The sequence below is a fragment of the Coregonus lavaretus genome, assembly GCF_964263955.1.
Source record: "Coregonus lavaretus genome assembly, chromosome: 13".
In the NCBI taxonomy this organism is placed as follows: domain Eukaryota; kingdom Metazoa; phylum Chordata; class Actinopteri; order Salmoniformes; family Salmonidae; genus Coregonus; species Coregonus lavaretus.
Genome location: NC_140000.1, coordinates 25,760,982 through 25,781,209, shown reverse-complemented (window position 1 = coordinate 25,781,209; position 20,228 = coordinate 25,760,982). Strand labels below are relative to the sequence as shown.

The 20,228-nt window shown below is 42.2% G+C and overlaps 1 protein-coding gene and 1 pseudogene across 2 annotated transcripts in view; both read right to left on the bottom strand.

The window, feature by feature from the left end:
* Positions 1 to 20,228, bottom strand: part of LOC311140517 (myelin-associated glycoprotein-like) — a 160,875-nt pseudogene that overhangs the window by 126,247 nt on the left and 14,400 nt on the right. Inside the window, exons 3-10 of the transcript in view lie at positions 5,010 to 5,185; positions 4,455 to 4,746; positions 3,768 to 4,004; positions 3,245 to 3,505; positions 2,779 to 3,082; positions 2,379 to 2,478; positions 1,603 to 1,705; positions 1,184 to 1,237 (exon numbers count right to left, since the gene is read on the bottom strand). The product of the transcript in view is annotated as a myelin-associated glycoprotein-like (transcript). The remainder of the gene's footprint in view (positions 1 to 1,183; positions 1,238 to 1,602; positions 1,706 to 2,378; positions 2,479 to 2,778; positions 3,083 to 3,244; positions 3,506 to 3,767; positions 4,005 to 4,454; positions 4,747 to 5,009; positions 5,186 to 20,228) is intronic.
* On the bottom strand, positions 9,581 to 12,211 carry LOC311140520 (sialic acid-binding Ig-like lectin 14; the record flags this gene model as incomplete). The annotated part of the gene is made up of 7 exons (XM_084175604.1): positions 9,581 to 9,692; positions 9,905 to 10,013; positions 10,172 to 10,462; positions 10,593 to 10,856; positions 10,966 to 11,286; positions 11,592 to 11,951; positions 12,151 to 12,211. The coding sequence occupies 7 exons, from the start codon at positions 12,209 to 12,211 to the stop codon at positions 9,581 to 9,583; spliced, it is 1,518 nt and encodes a 505-aa protein (XP_084031730.1).

Below are 20,228 nucleotides of genomic sequence, written 5' to 3'. Positions count from 1 at the left end.
ATCTCGTTTAACGAGGCTAGCTAAGAGTATGATATAGGGTGACATACAGTACGGGAGCCCCAGAAAATGTGTTACTGTGTCCCATGCTTGATAGCAATGCCAACAATTAATGGTGTAGAGATGGAAATAGCAACATTGAATGTAGATGATACAGTACAGTACAGTAGCTAACACATTGTACCTGTTGTGAGTGAATTACGAGGCTATAAACAGTAGAGTAAGAGCTGGAAGACCGACAGCTGCTGATAATACAAAGAGCTTTTTACATTGTCCACTGGGCCGTGTTCCGACCCTGCAAGTAGCTACCAGCTGTCCTGGGTGGCGAGATGTGATTGGGGCTCCCCCTGGAGGCCGGGGCGTTGACTAACGGGGACGTCAATTCAGATGAGTCAGGGGGAGACGATGGGGAATCTTGGTGTGATGGTCTGCCATAGAGCCCACAGGTTGATAATCCCCGTCTTCTCCCTGTTGAAGGTACAGAGAGAGAGAAGTCCCATTCAGAATCAGAGGTTATACCAGCACAGTCCCACCAATGCCTGTGACATCTCAGAACATAGATCGTATAAAGGTATAGCATAACAGACATTGAGAGAGGAGAAAGGAGGGTTAGTTGTTATTGGTGAGCAGAGGTGTAAGACAAGGAGATTGAGGCGGTTTAACATATCCTGTTAGTATTGAGGCAGCCATGCAACAGCAGTTGTGGAAATCAGAGGCAATACAGCACATGGAAGCGGATCTCAGACAGCAGACGACTGTGGGCCAGATCTGGTTGTTTGGTGACACATACAGTATGGCTCAGTTCTGGCACCACAATGCGTCATATGGCCCACATCTGGTCCGAATGTAGGAGATTCGAACTGGGGGAGGGTTGGTACTTTGCTTATGGGCCATCTCTGGCTTGAGTTATGTGGCACTAACAACTTCCCATAGTTACTGGGCAACTTTAGGTCTGAATGTGGGCCACATCAACCTTGCCAGACAAGGTCTGGATATTTCATGTTAAGGATCCAGTTCAGGACAGTAACACCAAGTGGTTAACTGGGCCAAATGGTAAATCGTAATATTGTAGATTAGGGCCGAATTTGGGCCATCATATAATTTTGCTGTCTGGGATGAGTGAGGGATGCTGTCTACCACTGAGACCTGGAGTTGGGATTGGGGTGGGGTTGTTTAGGAACCTTACCGTGCTCTCCTCTAGAATGGAGTTAAACTTTGAGCCCAGAAGCTCTGTCTTAAGCTGTGCAAGAGTTAGGGAAGAGAAAAAGAGACAGAAGAACGCAGAGAAGCGATGAAGCAGAAAACAGTGGTTTGGAAAGGCTATGGTCGCAGCTACTCCAGTGGTACTGTGATAGATAGCTATAGTGGTACTGGGACTCTCAGGCTAGGTCAGTAGTTGGCTGGGGAAGTTTACATTTTCTCTTTAACATAAGATGTCATATTTATGAGTATCTCCACAGAATGTATATCAAAAAAGGGACATTAATTGAACGGGTATAGTATAGTATCAGCATCAGCAACGGGTCAGCTATCATTCTCCCGTCTAAGACAGATCTGAGAATGGTCATTATCATTATTATAGTCATCATCATCAACATGTCTCACCACTTTCTTCCTCAAACATTGTTTGTCCTTCTTGACTGTGCTGTAGTACAATGCTGGGTTCTCCAGTTTAGAGACCAGGTCCTGCCCAGTGTTGCCATTCTCTCTGGGGGGTGGAGTCACAAGATCAGACTCGGTCTCATGGCCACTAACTAACTAACTCTGGGTGACACTCCAAGCCTGGGCATTCATTTTAAAACAAGGGCCTGTTTCTCTACGTGATTAATAATCTCCAGGCCTGTGGTTCACGGTTGTGGTCGACATTCATGGTTGTGGTTATTGTTTCATGGGTTTAGTTGCGGTTGAGCTGACACCGTCTCTTGTAACGACATTCTGTAAAAGCTTTTGTCAGAATGTGATGTATTGCTATAATGCTGAAGCACCTTAGTTAAGTAGGCTACCGTGGCTGTATTTTTAGTATAGTAGGTAAAGGATACAAAGCAGTATCAAAGCAGGGAATAGAGCCTGCAAACTATAGGCTACGGTTAGTCTGGCTTGCTAACCCCACTCCACCAGGCAGCCATTTTGGATCTCCATCTCAGAGGATTTCAGAAAGGGGACTAGTGACGGCAAATTCATTGAACTCGCTCTGGCATTAGCATAACGTATGACCATGATTCTCACATCCGTCCATCGATCAATCATGCACTCATGAATACACAGAGGTGTTTTAGAATGGATGGCTAGGCTGAAGTCTTTCCTTATCGTCAATTCAAACAGGAAATGACTACCTGTAACTCGCATCGACCGCTGTCAGTTATTGAAGGGTGGATACTCACTTCTTGTTGTTATGGCTCACATATCTCACTGCTGCGATGATCAAGGCGATGACAGCCACTCCACCAATGGTGCCAACGATCACTGCCATCAGGTACTTCTCTAACATCGGACAAAAATATCATATTGAAGATAGTGTAGAAACTGAAAATACTATTTCGCTAGGTCATGGTACTAAAATGTAACTTGTTTACATTCAAGATAATGCCATTGCCATATCAAGCCAATGGAGTAGCCAGTTTGTGGTCTTACTTATACAGTCAATCTAGATATCATATAAAGGTACTACACTTCTCTTTTCAGTTCAGTCTCTCATGTATGCTCTGCTATACAATGTTTTGCATTTTAATGGTATGCTATTTGTTTCTGTGTTTAATCATAAACCTGAACTTGTGTACTTACTCTCCTTATGCAACTCCAGATGAAAGCTCTTCCGACCCGTACATGTTGCTGTTGCTGCAATGCACATTGACAGCGCTGTTGCCCAGGCACTCACCCTTCACCCGTAGCTTGATCATGCCCGTGGACGTGTGGCTGTCCGTGTGCGTGTAGTAGTTGTAGCGGCCGTCCGTGTCGTTGATGGTGATGTTCTTGTCGGGGAGGTAGAACTCAATGGTGAGCTCAGCGTTGCCTGTAGCCATGTAAACACACTGGACTCCCTGCCTCACCACTGTGCACTTGGACTCTTCCAGAAAGACAGGGGCGTCTGAAGAGAGGGTGGAGGTAGGGGTATGACTGATATGTAGAGTGGGATAGGATGGTGTAGTGTGGTGTAGCGTAGTGTGGTACAATACGATATGATATGATACCATCCCATATGATATGATACGATATGATACAACATTACATGATTTGAAGACCCACTCACATTCCACAGTTATGTTGAAGGAGCTACTGGCTCGTCCGTGTTCGTTCTCTGCCAGGCAGCGGTACTGTCCGTCTCCCTGAGGGGTAAGCTCCAGAAGCTCCAGCACAGACACCTCCTCAGCCGTGATGGTGCCCACCAGCTCCCCGTCCTTCAGCCAGGTGAGGGTGGGCGCGGGATTGCCTTGGGTGCTACATTGCAGGGAGATGGAGGAACCTTACAAAATGTTCAAGGAGCCGTTTACCACTGGCTCACTGGGAGGGTCTGCAGGGAGGACATAGAAGGGATGAAATGTAGAGCGATATGAGGAGAATGAAAGGAGTTGAACAATGGAGTACGTTAAAGAGGATAAATCGTACTGTGTATAAAGAAGAGCAAGAAGCTATGGGCCTGGTTTATCACATAACTAATACGTCATTATACAGTATATATAGCGTGTCACTACTTATAAGAAATATGTCACCGCAAGTCACATAAACTAAAATGTCAGCTTGGTTGACATATAACTACAATGGTTAAATGAAACTATTTTTCATGACGCTGTTGCCGTTATGCCCCACGCAGGTGTAGATGCCACCCTGAGCGGGGGTTAAGTCTTCCAGGGAGAGCGAGGCATTGGAGGACGTGTCCCACAGCAGCTCCTGGTCCCCAAACAGCCAGGAGATCCTGGGAGGAGGGTTACTGTCCACCTCACATTGCAGCGTCACGGAGCTGCCCTCCATCACCTCCGTGGATACGTTCACCCTCACCGAGCGAGGGGCATCTGGGGTGAGAGGAAGGGGAAGGTGGGGTTAAACTTGTAAAAGTGACAAGTGTATAACCTGGTTAAACCAGACCCAATGCTGCACTCATCATTTCTCAAAGAAAAACAAAGGTGAAACGTAGAAAAACAGGTTTGGATGCCAGGCTAACATACCCTATGCATGTCATAATCATGCAATGTATTGCTAAATCAAGCTGCTATCCTTCTACTTTAGATGGAGAATAATGGATGACTGTAGATATTGACAATGGTTCTACAATGAGTGCGTCAGAAATATATGTAACACTGCTACTATTACATTTGGTGTAGTAGTCAGGATTAGTTATTCTATATTTATATAATCCCCCACATTACATAATGTGTCCCTTGTTGTGTCCAAATGACACTCTTCTCACAGAATTTTAGGATTCAACCTACAGGTTCGGTGACAACGGTCAGTTGGTCACTTACACTTGACGTCCAGAGAGATGAGTCTCTCGTAGACCAGGGTGGTGTTGGGGTAGTAGACCCTGCAGCCCAGCAGCTGGCCGTTGTGCATGGGCCTGGGGGTGAAGGTGAGCGTGCTGGACAGTACGGCTGTATTGCTTTCTTCCACGTAGTCTGAGGTATACTCGGGTTCAGGCAGGTATTCTGTTTACATCCATTGGCTCTCTGGGCTATTCTCTGGACAGTTGTGTGTATTATAGCACGTCCAGATTCTCGTCAGCGACTATCTCCTCAGGGATGTCAATGTTGGGCTGGTCTGGGGGACAGAGAGGACATAAGTGAACGATTAAAAATTCACCAATTCACAATATTTACCTATTCTCATTAAAACTATAATAATTATAATCACAGCTAGGTCATTCCTAGCCTGGTGCCAGATCTATTTGTGCTTGCCAACTCCTATTGTCATAGTCAGGCCATGTAATGCCAAACAGTGTCCACAGATAGTTGGCAAGACATCACAACAGATATGGTACCAGGCTATGGCAATCCTGTTGCAAGGATTGCCAACAGGCTTACCCAGCACCTTGAGCTCAGAGAAGTCTGGGTAGGTGTAGATGTTGGCACCTGTCCAGGTCAGCACGGAAGTAGTACCTCCCTGAGTGCTCTGTACCTATATTACTGATGAGCGGGGTGCAGTTCCTCTGGTGCAGGTCCCCAATGAGCTTGGTACGCCCTTTGTAACTTTCATGCACAATGTCTTGAAGACCACAGCTGGGAAGAGCACCACAGGTGGGTATGGCTGGCCAAAGTACCAGATGCCGTGGATGCCACAGTATTGCCAGATACATGAATCTGAAGGGGATGACCACGCAGGACTTGGTCATGGCCGAGACGTCCCTTGGTACCCATACATTTCACTGGCCACTGACATCTGAGAGAGGGAATGAGGGAGAGGGAGGGGAGATTGGAAATGGGAATATTGAGAGCGAAACTGTATATCAATGAACAATCAATCTACACTACATGTACAGTTTCAAATGGAATCACTGAGAAAAGATGAACATAGAGAGACAAAGCGAGAGAGAGAACATAGGATGATATCATGAGGTTCTCCCTGGGTGAGCTGGTAAGAGCAGAGACCCTATGTGGAGGAAGCATATGTCTCACTCTTACCACTGGCACCACTGTTTAAGTGAGAGGGACAAGGTGGAGCCAAGATGGACGCCAGCCAGCCATCCAACAGCACTGGAACAGTAGGCTGATTCCCTGCTGCCATGTGTGTCAGTTGGACCCTGTGTCTACTCTGTACTCTGTTGCTTTAGTGTTGTTTGCTATACGTTTGACACACTCTAAAAGTCAACTGGGTCAATGCAGTAAAACCACCAAATCAGTTTTACATTGCAATTGCATATCTAGATTACTGCATTTCTAGTATTACATCTGTAGTCTTCAAGGGAATTTCCACAGTCTGAGTTATTGTGATATAATTGAGAAGATATTCACACTGACAAGAGGGAATGAGAAACATAGGAGTTGTACCTTTGATGATCAGCAACATCGGCCAAAGCAGCACCAAACACCACATGGTGTCTATTTAACCCTGAACCAGAGACCTCTGCAACAGACATCAGACATCAATTACACATCAACTACTTCACACTTTACCATTCTGTTCTGGACAAATGGAGCCCCATGCTATGTGATATATATTGAATATGCCATTATAGTGACATATGTAAAATATCACCTGTTGTGACATATAACTAATGTCAGTAGTGGTGACATTGTAAGGATATTCAAAGATAAATATACACAACGCAGAGTACAAGTGGTCAAGAGGACTAGTGGTCAAGAGGACTAGTGGTCAATAGAGGACTAGAGGTCAAGAGGGAATTAACGATCAATGGAAATAGTCGTTTTTCAGTTCAACATCTGTTTAGAATCTTTGTAGTGGTTCCAACCAGGGATTCATAGCTACATGGGCAAGTTTTCACTGGTCCAAATGCTCTATACTTTGAGCCTGCAACAGGATACTTGGGGGTTTGGCCAGTAGCCAAATTTTATTGCAAGGAATTCTAATTGGTCAGCCACATACTAGGCTTGAGGCTATAAATTACATCCTGTCTCTTTCTTCTGTGGAGAAACATTGAGAACAGGGAAGAATGAACATCTACCATCTACTTCCCAGCATAACTACTATTCTCTTTGAATAAATATATTTTTCTCCCCCTGATTTGCTTTGGGGTCTGTGTTATTGAAAAATAACATCAACCGCTAACAACATATAACCGCAATGGTTTTAAACATATTCTAATGAACCTATGTTGCTTTTATTTCAGGCAACAATGACATATGTCAAGAGGATTGTGTGTAAAAGGATGTTAGAAATTACTGAGTATCACCTTGAATTGCAAAATGAGGGAAAAGTAGCCAAGACAGAAAATGTCAGATTCTTCAGCTTGGTGGTCGTAATAGTAGTAATGTTCACTAGAGGGAGCCCAAGCAATCTCAGTCAGCTCGACAGCCCTCTGCCTCAACTTGTCTGAAAAGAAAAAAAGAATTGTAGTGAAAAATGATGTCTTTACCTTTATCACATTTGCCATTTGTATGGCATTTGAACCATATTGAAGTGATCAGGGTGAGTGAAAGTACATGAAATAACAGCACATAGGCCAGTCTGTGCTGTTATTTTCTCTGGGCTAAAGGTGATGCTGTATGTGTTTGCAGCTGCTGGAGCTGCTGCTGGAGGGGCCTTAGCTCAGCTGGTAGAGCACGGCGCTTGTAACGCCAAGGTAGTGGGTTCGATCCCCGGGACCACCCATACACAAAAAAATGTATGCACGCATGACTGTAAGTCGCTTTGGATAACAGCGTCTGCTAAATGGCATATTACTTATTATTATTAAATTAATAGAGTCATGAGTAATGCAGGAAGCATTTGGATATTACTTCACTCGTCCGTAGCATTTTTGATGATACAGTATCTGTTTAGATGAAAATGGGTTTTAATTGCCATACCTCTACGAATACCACATCTTTACAACTACTAATGATTTCAATATTAACAATACTTTAATGATGAAAGGGACCCTACTTTGACATGTTGCTCTCTCTGTCAGAGAGAAGAGTAGAGCTGTGCAGATGAGGACCCACGTCCTGCCTCCACTGCCTCGATGAATCAACCACAACACCAGGGTCTGTCTCCTTTCACCTCTTTCTCTGGTCACCTTGTCTGTGTTCACAGGTCTGGAGCACAGAGAGAGTATCGAATAATATGATAAATAGTGTTATAATAATAACTACACATCCCATTACCAGCTGTGTAAGGGGAATACATAGGCATTCATAACATCTGACATGAACGTTTCATGACACGTTTATGATTGTTACAACCTTCTTAGCACATTTATTCAACTGTAATTTAATAAATGGAGAGAAGATGTCAAAGTCCTAGTAATGCTTTATTTTACGCTAGTTGTCTGGAATTTATTTAGAAACTACATGGTAACAGACTAATTACATACCTTTTTACCTAAGTCCTCATAGAGATTCATTGTAAAAAACAAAAAAGTACCAATTGTTTCTACCAATGACAAAGGAGTTACTAGCTTTGTTAAATAATTGCAAGTGATGTCCAGAGAGTTGCCAATTTTTCCCAAGTACTTTAACAGTTTTTTGAGCCATGCAGAGAATAAGACTGAATCAGCACATCCCACCCATCAGAGACACATACAGGGTTCACAGTCAACAGGGGGAGAGAGCACACTGAGAGAGAGGTAAACTGTCACTTCCTGTCCCCAGTCTGTTACTCCTCCCTCTAACCTGGTGCTGATGAATTTACATTTTACATTTTACATTTTAGTCATTTAGCAGACACTTTTATCCAGAGCGACTTACAGTTAGTGAGTGCATACATTTTTCATACTGCCCCCCCCCCGTGGGAATGTCAGTGTCATTTTGTGTAGTTAGTTGTAATGGAAGTGCATGTAGTCATAGATCAACATAATTTACCACTACTGTACACACAGAGAACTATCTGTAATTTATCTAAAAACAACATTACTGTAAAAGCCATTATGCCTTCAGCTCAGTTTCCCATGACGTTTTTTACTTTAACAAGATCTGATAGCCATACGGAGTTTGACTACAGCTTTTACAACACTGTGGACCGCAGTTAAGTTCCTCTTCATACATAAGACTGTGTTTAAGTGCCCCCACCCTTAATATATTTGTATAGGTGGGTTTTTACTTCTAAATACTTACATTTGAACTATAATCCCTAAAATATGTGTTGCTGCTGTTAGAAAATGTTCCGATCAGAACAGGCCTCATGCCTCCACATGGACATTATAGTTGTATATTTTCTTTACAATATTCATTACTATTATTAAGGTCTCTGGATACGTCTTCTCTTTGGATGTTCTAAATGTCTGATGGCCTGGTGATTAATCCTTTCAAAATACAACTTTCTTAGATTCCAAGCAACAATAAATGAAGAATACAACAGTAAATGTGGCAAGTTTGTAATCTGTATTCTCAACACATCTCCAAAATTGTAAGGAAGAAATAGCAACATATATATATATATATATATATATATATATATATATATATATATATATATATATATTATTTTATACAGTTTCTCCATTACTTAATTAACAGTTAATGTTAAGCTACCTCTCCATTGTTTACAGTAACTACATCACACATCTTTTTTTCACCACAATATGGAATGGAAATATATACATTGAAGTCAGAGAATGCCCCAGTGGCAGAGTGCAAATTGGCAGGTGAAGGAATCTACAGGAATCTACAGCAATGTACAGAGTGCAATGAGCAAATGTACAGTTTCAGGACGGTAGTGCGGAGTGCATAGAATCATAATATCTCCATATTTTATTCACATAGTTTATCTAAAGTAAAAATAGAAAAACGTATGGACTTTTTCATTCACTTATCATACAGTACTTGTGCGCTTTTCCATGAAATTCAAAATAATTTTTATGATAAAAAATTATGCCTCTTAACTTTTTCATTTAATGCATACAAATCTGAAACTTTACTAAGAAGAAAAGTGTGAATTATTTCACGTGAAAATTATCTCAGCATAAGCTTAGGAGTGGGGGGGAAGAACAGGTGCTCAATCATCTTGGACGCCTGGCAATGACCTCATACTCTTCCTGAGACATGTCTTTTTTATCCAATGAGATGTAGGTGCTCTCCTCTTCTTTTGGCTTCCCATTCATACCTTGCATCCTTTGAGAACCACAAGAAAAAAACAAGTGGAAGGGTTAAGTTACTTCTAGCACTCAGAAAAAGTAAATCTAGGCCTATAGCAAGCATCTTATCAGACAGTGTCTGGGCTTACAACAGATACTTTGAGAAATAAAATTTCCTTTTCATGTAAAAATACTTCTATATTCTACATAATTTTGTCTCTATTGTGCAATAAGTGAAAAGGATCCTACCGTATGTAAGCATTTGAAGACAGGTAGATGAGGATGGCAACAGTCACACTGAGAGACACACCAGCTATGGTCCAGGGGAGAACTGCATTCCCACATCCTTCAGAAAGATCTACAATTGATGAAGAGAGAAACAGTGTCATTAGAGCAATCTTAGACCTCATGTAATAACCACACCACAACCTTGACACAATACAATTGCAATCTGTGCCAAGTTAATACTGTCTACGGGAAAAAATATCTGCATGTTTTTTCTTTAAATTATAGCACCTCTCTGTTTCCTTCCTTCTTGCGTTTCCTGCAACTTCCCTCTCACTACACCCACAGTATTTCTGCTGACACACTCCACACTGGTGTTGTTGGTGTGGTTTCTAACAGGCAGGCTGATGGTGCTGTTCACTGAGGACCCGAACACTGATGTAGTGAGGCTGTACTTCTCTGTGTTGAGCTCCAGCAGTGGCCACTCTATGAGGGGTAAGGGAACCCCCAGACTGACACACACACAGGTCATGACCTCTGCTTGGACCACACACCCAGAGCCATTGAGCATCACAGGACGGTCTGGAAAAAGACAGCGAAGAGAGAGAGATCAGTGATAGATTGATGTTAACATCATGCGAGATAAGAATGATTGCGTCTCATATCAACTTAAATGTTTCAATCAGGTTTGTACAGTGCTGTTTGTACTCACACATCACAGTTACAACAGCGGAAGCTGTCAGAGTCCTGTTGGGGTGTTGAGCTGTACACACATACTCCCCAGCATGTTCTCTTGTCATGTTAGAGATGGTGAGAGTGGCCAGTCCAGAGTTATTCTGATCCAAAGCTGTTTTCCCCTTCTTACTCCAGGTGATGTTAGATGATGATGGTGGGTAGCTGTCAACACTGCAGGTCAGATTCAGGGTATCACCCTCTCTCACTGTGTTACAACCAGAGATCTTAGGTTCCTTCACATCTACAAAACAAAGTGCATACACAGTTAATCATGTTCATGAAATATAACTGTTGAAGCACAACGGAAGCATGTGTTGTGAAATGAAGGTCAGATAATGTACAGTACTTACGTGTCACATTCAATTTCAGTGTCTTCTTAGTGGTGACAATGCCATTGAAGGTCACCAGACATGTGACATTGGTGCTGTGATCCTTAGCTGAGGGGGTAAATGTCAAATTTGAGAAATGGGTTGTTGTGACGCTGGCCAGATCCTCTCTCTCCTGTATGGCGGTGTTTTCTTGGAGCTCAGTTATGTTGTCTCCTGTTCCTCTCCATGCCCATGTAATGTGAGGAGGGGTTCCAGAGCACATCCCCGGGGCAGTGCAGGTCAGAGTAGCTGGTTCTCCCTCTGTCAGAGTAGGAGTCAACACTGAGGGCTTCTGGGTCAGAGCTGAACATAGGAAATACAAACTCAGAAGTGAGTTTTTCATCTATGTACCTGACCATCTGAGAAATATAATCAGACGCAGTGTGACAGCATCATGCCTATGCTACCCCTGTAAAAACTGCTCCAAATAAAGCCAAAAACATTCCACCATTGTTTAGAAAAAATAAGACTTTGGAAAGGGAGACTTGGGGAGGGGAATCTTGGCATTTATGAATTGGAGATATGTACCTGTATGTTACAGTCAGCGTTCATATTTAAGTACAGTAATTGTCATGTCAATATAACTTACAGTAATAGTCATGCTGTACCTGTCACAGTGATTTTCATTTTCTGTGGGTATGTAAATCGTCTTCCTATCATTCTGAATTGATACGCTCCAGTGTCATTCTCTCTGATGTCGTTGATGATCACACTACAGTTCTTCTTTGTCAGGTCTGTCTCCAGAAGAGACACTCTCTGTTTATAACCCTCCTGAGCCTTAGAGGGATCTTTGGAGTGGAAAATTATATTTGTATCCTTATCACATTTGCCATTTGTAGAGCACTTGAACCATATTGCAGTGGTAGGCTTGGCATTATCAGGGTGAGTGAAAGTACATGAAATAACAGCACATAGTCCCTTCTCTGCTGTTATCTCTGCTGGACTGAAGGTGATGGTCCAGGGTGATGCTGTTGTGTGTGGTGGTGGCTGTGGCTGTTCTGATAGAGGGAAATTAATACAGTCATGTGTAATGCAGAAAGCACTTTGTTACTAATATTTTTGATGATACAGAATCAGTTGAGATTAAAATGTGTTACCACATCTATACAACTAGGCCTACTAATGATTTCAATATTAACAATACTTTAATGACCAAAGGGACCCTACGTTGACATGTTGCTCTCTCTGTCAGAGAGAAGAGTAGAGCTGCCCACATGAGGACCCACATCCTGCCTCCACTGCCTCGATGAATCAACCACAACACCAGGGTCTGTCCTCTTTCACCTCTCTCTCTGGTCACCTTGTCTGTGTCCACAGGATTGAGCACAGAAAGAGTATAGAATAGCATGATAAATAGTGTTATGAGAATAACTACACATCCCATTCCCAGCTGTGTAAGGAGAATACATAGGCATTCAGAAAATCTGACTTGAAGATTTCATGACACGTTTATGATTGTTTCAACCTTCTTAGCACATTTTTTCAACTTTAATTGAATGCACAGAGAGAAGATGTCAAAGTCCTAGTAATGCTTTACTTAAGTGATAATGCCCTCGAAGCCGGTGTTTGGAGGATATATTGGCATGGGTGTTGTTCGTCGAGGGTCGCCAAACCGTGCCAAAATATCCTCCAAACACTGGCTTCGAGGACATTTTCACTTTTACACAACGGGTTAACAACATATTAAAATAATGATTTACATATTTTCATTAACAACGTAATTTTGATTAATTTATAAATCGTTTTTCATCCTTCCACAAGATATAGTCCGACGCTAATCTAGGGTTGCTACCCAAGCCGGCTGATGCTGATTCATGATTTCGACTGGCTGAGAAAAGTTTCCTTCCTTTCTGTCTCATCCTGACTCCCGACTCCCAACTCCCGAAACGTTGATTACTATGGGACAGCTGGAGATCGAATTTGGATATTGAAACAATGTTGCAAATGTTGGAGAGACAGACAGTAAGGTTTATACAAATCTCCGCTGTTGAAAACGAAATGTTAGTCTAAAAGAAATGTGATATAATGTCTAGATGCTTTTTGAAGTGGAGATCAAGTCTATAAATTGCCTGGCTGGGCTGATGAGACAGTGGATTGCGCAGTCAGATGGAACAGAGTAAATAGGCATTTCAACGTCATAGATTTAGCCTGTGCAATTACATAAATATTAGACATGGATATTCATTGTAACAAAGTACCATTATTTTCTACCGAGGACCAAGGAGTTACTCGTTTTGTTAAATAATTTCAAGTAATGTCCAGAGAGTTTTCTTTCTTCTCCCATTTACTTTAAAAGTTGTTTTAGCCATGCAGAGAATAAGACTGAATCAGCACATTACCTCTCTCTCTCTCTCTCTCTCTCTCTCTCTCTCTCTCTCTCTCTCTCTCTCTCTCTCTCTCTCAGTGTGCTCTCTCCTTCTGTTGATCAGGAGCCCTGTGTGAGTCTCTGGTGGGTGTGAGGTGTCACTTCATGTCCCCAGTCTGTTACTCCTCCCTCTAACCCGGTGCTGCAATCCAGGAAGTCCCTCTGTATTGTATACCGCCCAGCCAATGTTCCTTCAAATTTTTTGGGGCGCAGAGAAAATGTAAAGTCTTGTGAGCGGAAATTTGAATGTTGTGAGAATTTTGTGCAACTTCCGGTGCACGTTTACAGTGAACACTGAGGCTGTACTCTTACCAGTGCCGATTTTGGAATGTAAATCTTTGTGAGGCAAACTCAAAACATGTGGGGGTTGCATGCCAGCAAAGCCACTACACAACACAACACTAAACAATACATCAATTGCACTATAACAGTGACAAACGGTGCCCACAAACTGTTAGGGCCTACATAAAGCTGTCCCAACAGCAGAGTCCCAACAGCAGTCCCAACGCCTTAATACTGGTACACCTGGCTATCAGCGGAGCCTTGTCTGGCAGCTAAATAGTTCATTCAGCCTCATTTACTGCCTTTTAAAAAAACATAGCTGATATGGCTGACTTGCTTAAACAAATGTGGTTTCTACTGACAATTGAGATATACAAACTATGGCATAAGGGGACGACGAACGGATAAGAGGCAATCTGTAATTTTGATTAATGAGTGAGCTAGGACAGACGTAGTCAATATAACTATTTGTTCAGCACTTTTGAAATCTACAGCAACAGAATTCAAAACAGTATTCTCCCTGTACACCAAGTCAGAACTGTAGGATAAATAAATGGGGAATAAAAGCAGACAATGAAAGCTCTTACAGTATCCAATGATGACATTTCTCTAAAACAGGCTATTGGCATACAAACATGGTCTCTTTTTTGCTTTCTTGAGTAAGGCAGCTAAAAAATGCAGGCGTTTCAGCCTTGCTCAGTGCTTTCTGTGGTGTTGGGGCAGCCAGCGGAAAATGCGGAGCGTAGGGGTTGGTAATGTTCTCTAGTTGCGCCGTGATTGGCTCAGTGTTCTGTCACTCATGGGGACACTACGTCACTGCAAAATCTATGGTGACAGCTCGAACATTCAAGCCCCTTGGGTAGTGCCATAGAGTTACATTAGATGTGCCCATCCAAAAAGGCTCAAGGTCATTGGCCACAGATAAAATGAAGTCAAATCACATTATATCTACTGTAGCTTTAATTGGACTGATCATGTCAACATCATACTTTCAAAATCGTAGCTAGCAAGCTAGCAGTCATCATCATGAATCAAGTCGACAATCTACTGGCAAATCCTTTTCAATCCTTTTTATATGAAGAGTAATAATGAAGAGAAATTATAGATATAACGTATCGGTGCTCAATGGCCATTGGACATAAACATTACACAACAAGTTGGAAATCGCAAATTCAACAATGAGTGGTTTGGAAGGAATCAGTGGCTAATTGCAAGCATTGCAAAGCAATTACTAGCCTGTTATTCAGTGGAGTGGGTGTCTGGTCCAAGTCTGGCTTAAATGGTCTCTTTTCCAAGCTTAAAATTAAAAACATTCAACATTGGGTATGCTGTCAATCCAGCATGACTTCTGCCACGTTTGAAACAACTGGAAACTCGGAACTGGGAAATCTCAGACTGGGAAAATACGCTTTGAAAGGTCATCCAACTCGGAATTCCAAGGCGGTAACTCGGGCCTCTTTCTAGAGCTCCGACCTGAAGACCACTGACGTCATGATTCAACCTCGTTTTTTTCAGAGTTCCCAGTTGTATTGAAAGCACCATAAATCCAGAGAATGCCAGACTTTGATTTTTTTAACCAGGCAAGTCAGTTAAGAACAAATTCTTATTTACAATGACGGCCTACACCGGCCAAACCCGGACAACGCTGGGCCAATTGTGCTCCGCCCTATGGGACTCCCAATCACGGCCTATGTGATACAGCCTGGAATCGAACCAGGGAGTCTGTAGTGACGCCTCAAGCACTGCGATGCAGTGCCATAGACCGCTGCGCCACTCGGGAGCCCACGATGACAACGTTTGATGAAAGAATTAGCCCACGAAGGACACCGCGCCACCTTCCTGTTCAAGTGAGCACAGCACATCAAGGTGAGTCCAAAAATGTATTGTATGCTGCTGCATAAATTATGTAATATGCCAGGGAGATATGTATACTGCACAAAGGGGAACTGTCAGTGGGTGTTTAAAAACATTTGCTGTCATATTCTGAAGTTGACAAACGGACAAACATGCTAAATGCAACCAGGGCCATAACAAGTTTGAGTTTTAGTGAGGTCCGTAGGGGGAATTTTTTTGAAAGTTGAAGCGTTTTACTACATTTCTATACAATATATTTTTTTATGCTTTTTGGAGAACAGCAAAAACAAGCAAAAATGACCACAGCCATTATCACATTGGCAGCTGTAGGTCATTCACCTCAGTCGATCTACAAACACATAGCTTATTAGCTATTCAATTGTAATGTTATACCCCTGAAAGGGGGGAAATATGAGAAATGATTCACACTGACACCTAACATCAGCGACTGTTCAGTCAGTTGTAATGATGAATTGCATAAAATCATCAACTCTTTTCAAAGATACACTACATTACCAAAAGTATGTGGACACCTGCTCATCGAACATCTCATTCCAAAATCATGGACATTAATATGGAGTTGGTCCACCCTTTGCTGCTATAACAGCCTCCACTCTTCTGGGAAGGCTTTCCACTAGATGCTGTGGGGAATCGCTTCCAATAAGCCACAAGAGCATTAGTGAGGTCAGGCACTGATGTTGGGCGATTAGGCCTGGCTCGCAGTCAGTGTTCCAATTCATGTTCTGTGCAGGCCAGTCAAGTTTTTCCACACCGATCTCAACAAACCATTTCTGTATGGACCTCGTTTTGTGCATGGGGGCATTGTCATGCAGAAACAGGAAAGGGCCTTCCCCAAACTGTTGCCACAAAGTTGGAAGTACAGAATCGTCTAGAATGTCATTGTATGCTGTAGTGTTAAGATTTCCCTTCACTGGAACTAAAGGGTCTAGCCTGAAGTATGAAATACAGCCACAGACCATTATTCCTCCTCCACCAAACTTTACAATTGGCACTATGCATTCGAGCAGGTAGCGATCTCCTGGCATCTGCCAAACCCAGATTCGTCCGCTGGACTGCCAGATGGTGATGCGTGATTCATCATACCAGAGAACGCGTTTCCACTGCTCCAGACTCCATTGGCGGCGAGCTTTGCACCATTCCAGCCGACGCTTAGTATTGTGCAGGGTGATCTTAGGCTTTTATGCGGCTGCTCGGCAATGGAAACCCATTTCATGAAGCTCGCGACGAACAGTTATTGTGCTGACGTTGCTTCCAGAGGCAATTTGGAACTCAGTAGTGAGTGTTGCAACCGAGGACAGACGATTTTTACGCACTACGCGCTTCAGCACTTGGCAGGTGGCATCCTATGATGGTGCCATGTTAAAAGTCACTGAGCTCTTCAGTAAGGCCATTCTACTGCCAGTGTTTGTCTATGGAGATTGCATGGCTGTGTGCTCGATGTTATACACCTGTCAGCAACGGGTGTGGTTGAAATAGCTACTAATTTGAATTGATGTCCACATACTTTTGTATATATAGCGTATCACTTTTCTCAAATTATAGTGTTCACATTTGTATTCCTAGGCATTACTAATCAAGCTCCTCACAAGCAGACATCAATGGCGCACACAGATGATCATATTATTACATTCACATGATGTATTAGAATATTACTTATGATTCTGTATTAATACCAGTGATGTAGTGGTAAAAAAAAGGCGGATAATGGGTAAACTATAAACTCCAGTGGGCAATCAAGATAAGACGAACAACCACTGATATAAACGAAAACGTATTACATTTTTAGAACTGCATTGTTTGCCTTTGGTTGTCTCTGGTTGCTTCCTCTCTCTCTCTCTGTCTCCTCTGCTTCCTCCTGCATGCATTTCAGCCTGCCTCAACCTCACCACTGAGCGCCACATCACTGTCTGTCTCAATAGCCTACTCTCTGTAAAGCAAAGTTATTGTGAAAACTTAGCCTATTTTTTGCTCCTGCTGAGGTAGGCTCTGTTTAACGTTAGATTCTTACTTCATCCATCTAGCCGGCTAAGCAATACTAGCCAGAGAGCCATTCAACATTATTGCAATAGAAGTCCCTGCCGGCAGCTTGCCACCTGACTGACTGTAGGCCTATAAGCGACTATTTACCAGTTCTCCGAGAGTTGGTTTTTGTTTGTTTGGGGATGTCTGTAGACACGGCAGGAGATGCGGGATGGTTTTAAAATTGCCTTTTTTCCGGCATCTCCCAAACACACTGTCAGTAGCTTCTCTAGTTGCATACTTGAGCTGGGGTAGCTCGTTTCACATCTCAGGCCCTCGGCCTGTGCTGCGAGAGGGCAGAGTTAGCCATTTGAGAGAGTGGTGAATGTGCTCCTAAAAAGGCAAACCTGGGAGGCAAATCCGGGGAACACAAGCAAACACAAAGAACAAACCACTGCTCATGATTCCACTCATTCGCAAAGAGGCAGGCGCAATTAGAACTCAGTCAGTTATAGAATATTATACAACGGGTGGTTCTAATCCTGGATGCTGATTGGTTAAAACCGCATTCCAGCCGGTGTCTCTTCCACAAGTTACCACCGGCTAAATCTATAATGTTAAAATGACTATTTACCCTGTTCCATCTGACTGTGCAATCCATTGTCATCAGCCCAGCCAGGCAATTTATAAACTTGATCTCCACTATAAAAAGCATCTAGACACTATCTCACATTTCTTTTAGACCAACATTTAGTTTTCAACAGCGGAGATTGGTATATACCTTTAGGCTGGGTTTCTGTATAGCACTTTGTGACATCTGTTGATGTAAAAAGGGCTATAGAAGTAAATGTGATTGATTGACTGACAGACTCGCAGGCAGCGTTGCTCAGCCAGTCGAAATCATGAATCACCTGGCGTCATTTTTATGGATATATACAAAGAAATGTAAATTGATAAAAGGTCAAACGAAACGAACTGCAGCTAGTTTGCAGTCTTCCCAGCTTTAGTTTGAAGTGATTGTGTTAGCTGTGTTGTTGGCTAGCTAATCTGAAGAACAGTCTCCTGACGAGAGAGCGCATTTTCAATGCCAGGCAAAATCGCGCCTCATTAGCTCATTGATATTGATGTATCCAAATAAATGTCACTAGAAAACAGCTTAAACAAATGCAAATTAAGCTATTGTTGTTATTCTGTCTGCACTGTTTGACGTGACTAAGTTAGCCGTAGTTGGCTAGCTAGCAAGCAAAGGATAAGAACGTTGCCAGCCATTATGGCAATGGAACATTTTGAACAAATGACTGGGTCACGTCCATAGAAACAGAACAAAAAGTCTGAATCCTGGGTCACGTCTCTGGCAACCGAACCGATAGAACGAATGACCAGCCGGCTTGGGCACTAACCCTAGATTTGTGTCGGGACTATATCTTGTGGAAGGATTAAATAGTATGAATACATTCATCAAAATTACATTATTAATGGAAATATGTCAATCATTATTTGAATATTTTGGAAACCCGTTGTATAAAAGTGATAATGCCCTCAAAGACGGTGTTTAGAGGATAAAATGGCATGTGCCAATATATCCTCCAAACACCGGCTTCTCTGGCATTATCACTTAATTATACCATAGCATTGTTGAATACAGCAATATTTCTTATTGGTTAAATGGGCATTCTAGAATGGACATTAAAACCATATTTCGAGACAGTTGGAAAATATATTGGGACACCTTGCAATCATGACGCAATATGCGCCTACACATGCAGACAGTACTTGCTACAAAGTTACAGAAAGCTAACGGAACAAGCACACAATCAGAAATTGGTTACATTGTAAACGCTGGTCCAACGAGGAAAAACGATAGTTTTTTTTTTGCAGATACATTTTTTTGAACATCTGATGATCTAAAGTGGTGAGTGATGAACATACATTTCCCCGGTCCCTATGTTGCAGTCATGAGGGAAATGGCGCTATGCTGTCAAATCCTCCCACATGTCCAAACCTAGGTGTCCTTATACAGTGCATTCGGAAAGTATTCAGAGCCCTTGACATGTTCCACATTTTGTTAGGTTACAGCCTTATTCTAAAATTGATGAAATCGTTTTTCTTCTTCATCAATCTACACACAATACCCCATAATGACAAGCAAAAACAGGTTTTTAGAAAATGTTGCTAATTGATAAAAAATAAAAAACGTCAATATCTTATTTACATAAGTATTCAGACCCTTTACTCAGTACTTTGTTGAAGAACCTTTGGCAGCGATTACAGCCTCAAGTCTTCATGGGTATGATGCTACAAGCTTGGCACACCTGTATTTGAGGAGTTTCTCCCATTCTTCTCTGCAGATCCTATTATCAATGTCAGAGCTTACTGGACTGTATTGAGTGTATTTAATGATTAATTAGTACCTTATTCAAAACCAGTAACATATTTTCCTTCAATCCACAATCTTTCACTCACTATTCAGACATATCAGACCCACTTTTGAAGAGTGATGATTACTCTTTCACTATTACATTACTCTGATTTGATAAAGAGAAGTCATGACAATAATGCTACTGATCACAGCCTGAAGAGGAAGAAATTGGTTGCAACAATGCCTGATAAAGTATCAGTAGTGTGTAGTAATTGTGTCAAATGAATTTCAGTGTCATGTTGTGTAGTTGTAAAGTAAATGTGCATGTAGTCATAGATCAACATAATTGACAACTACTGTACATACTAAGATCTAACTGCAATTCCTCTAAAAACAATATTACTG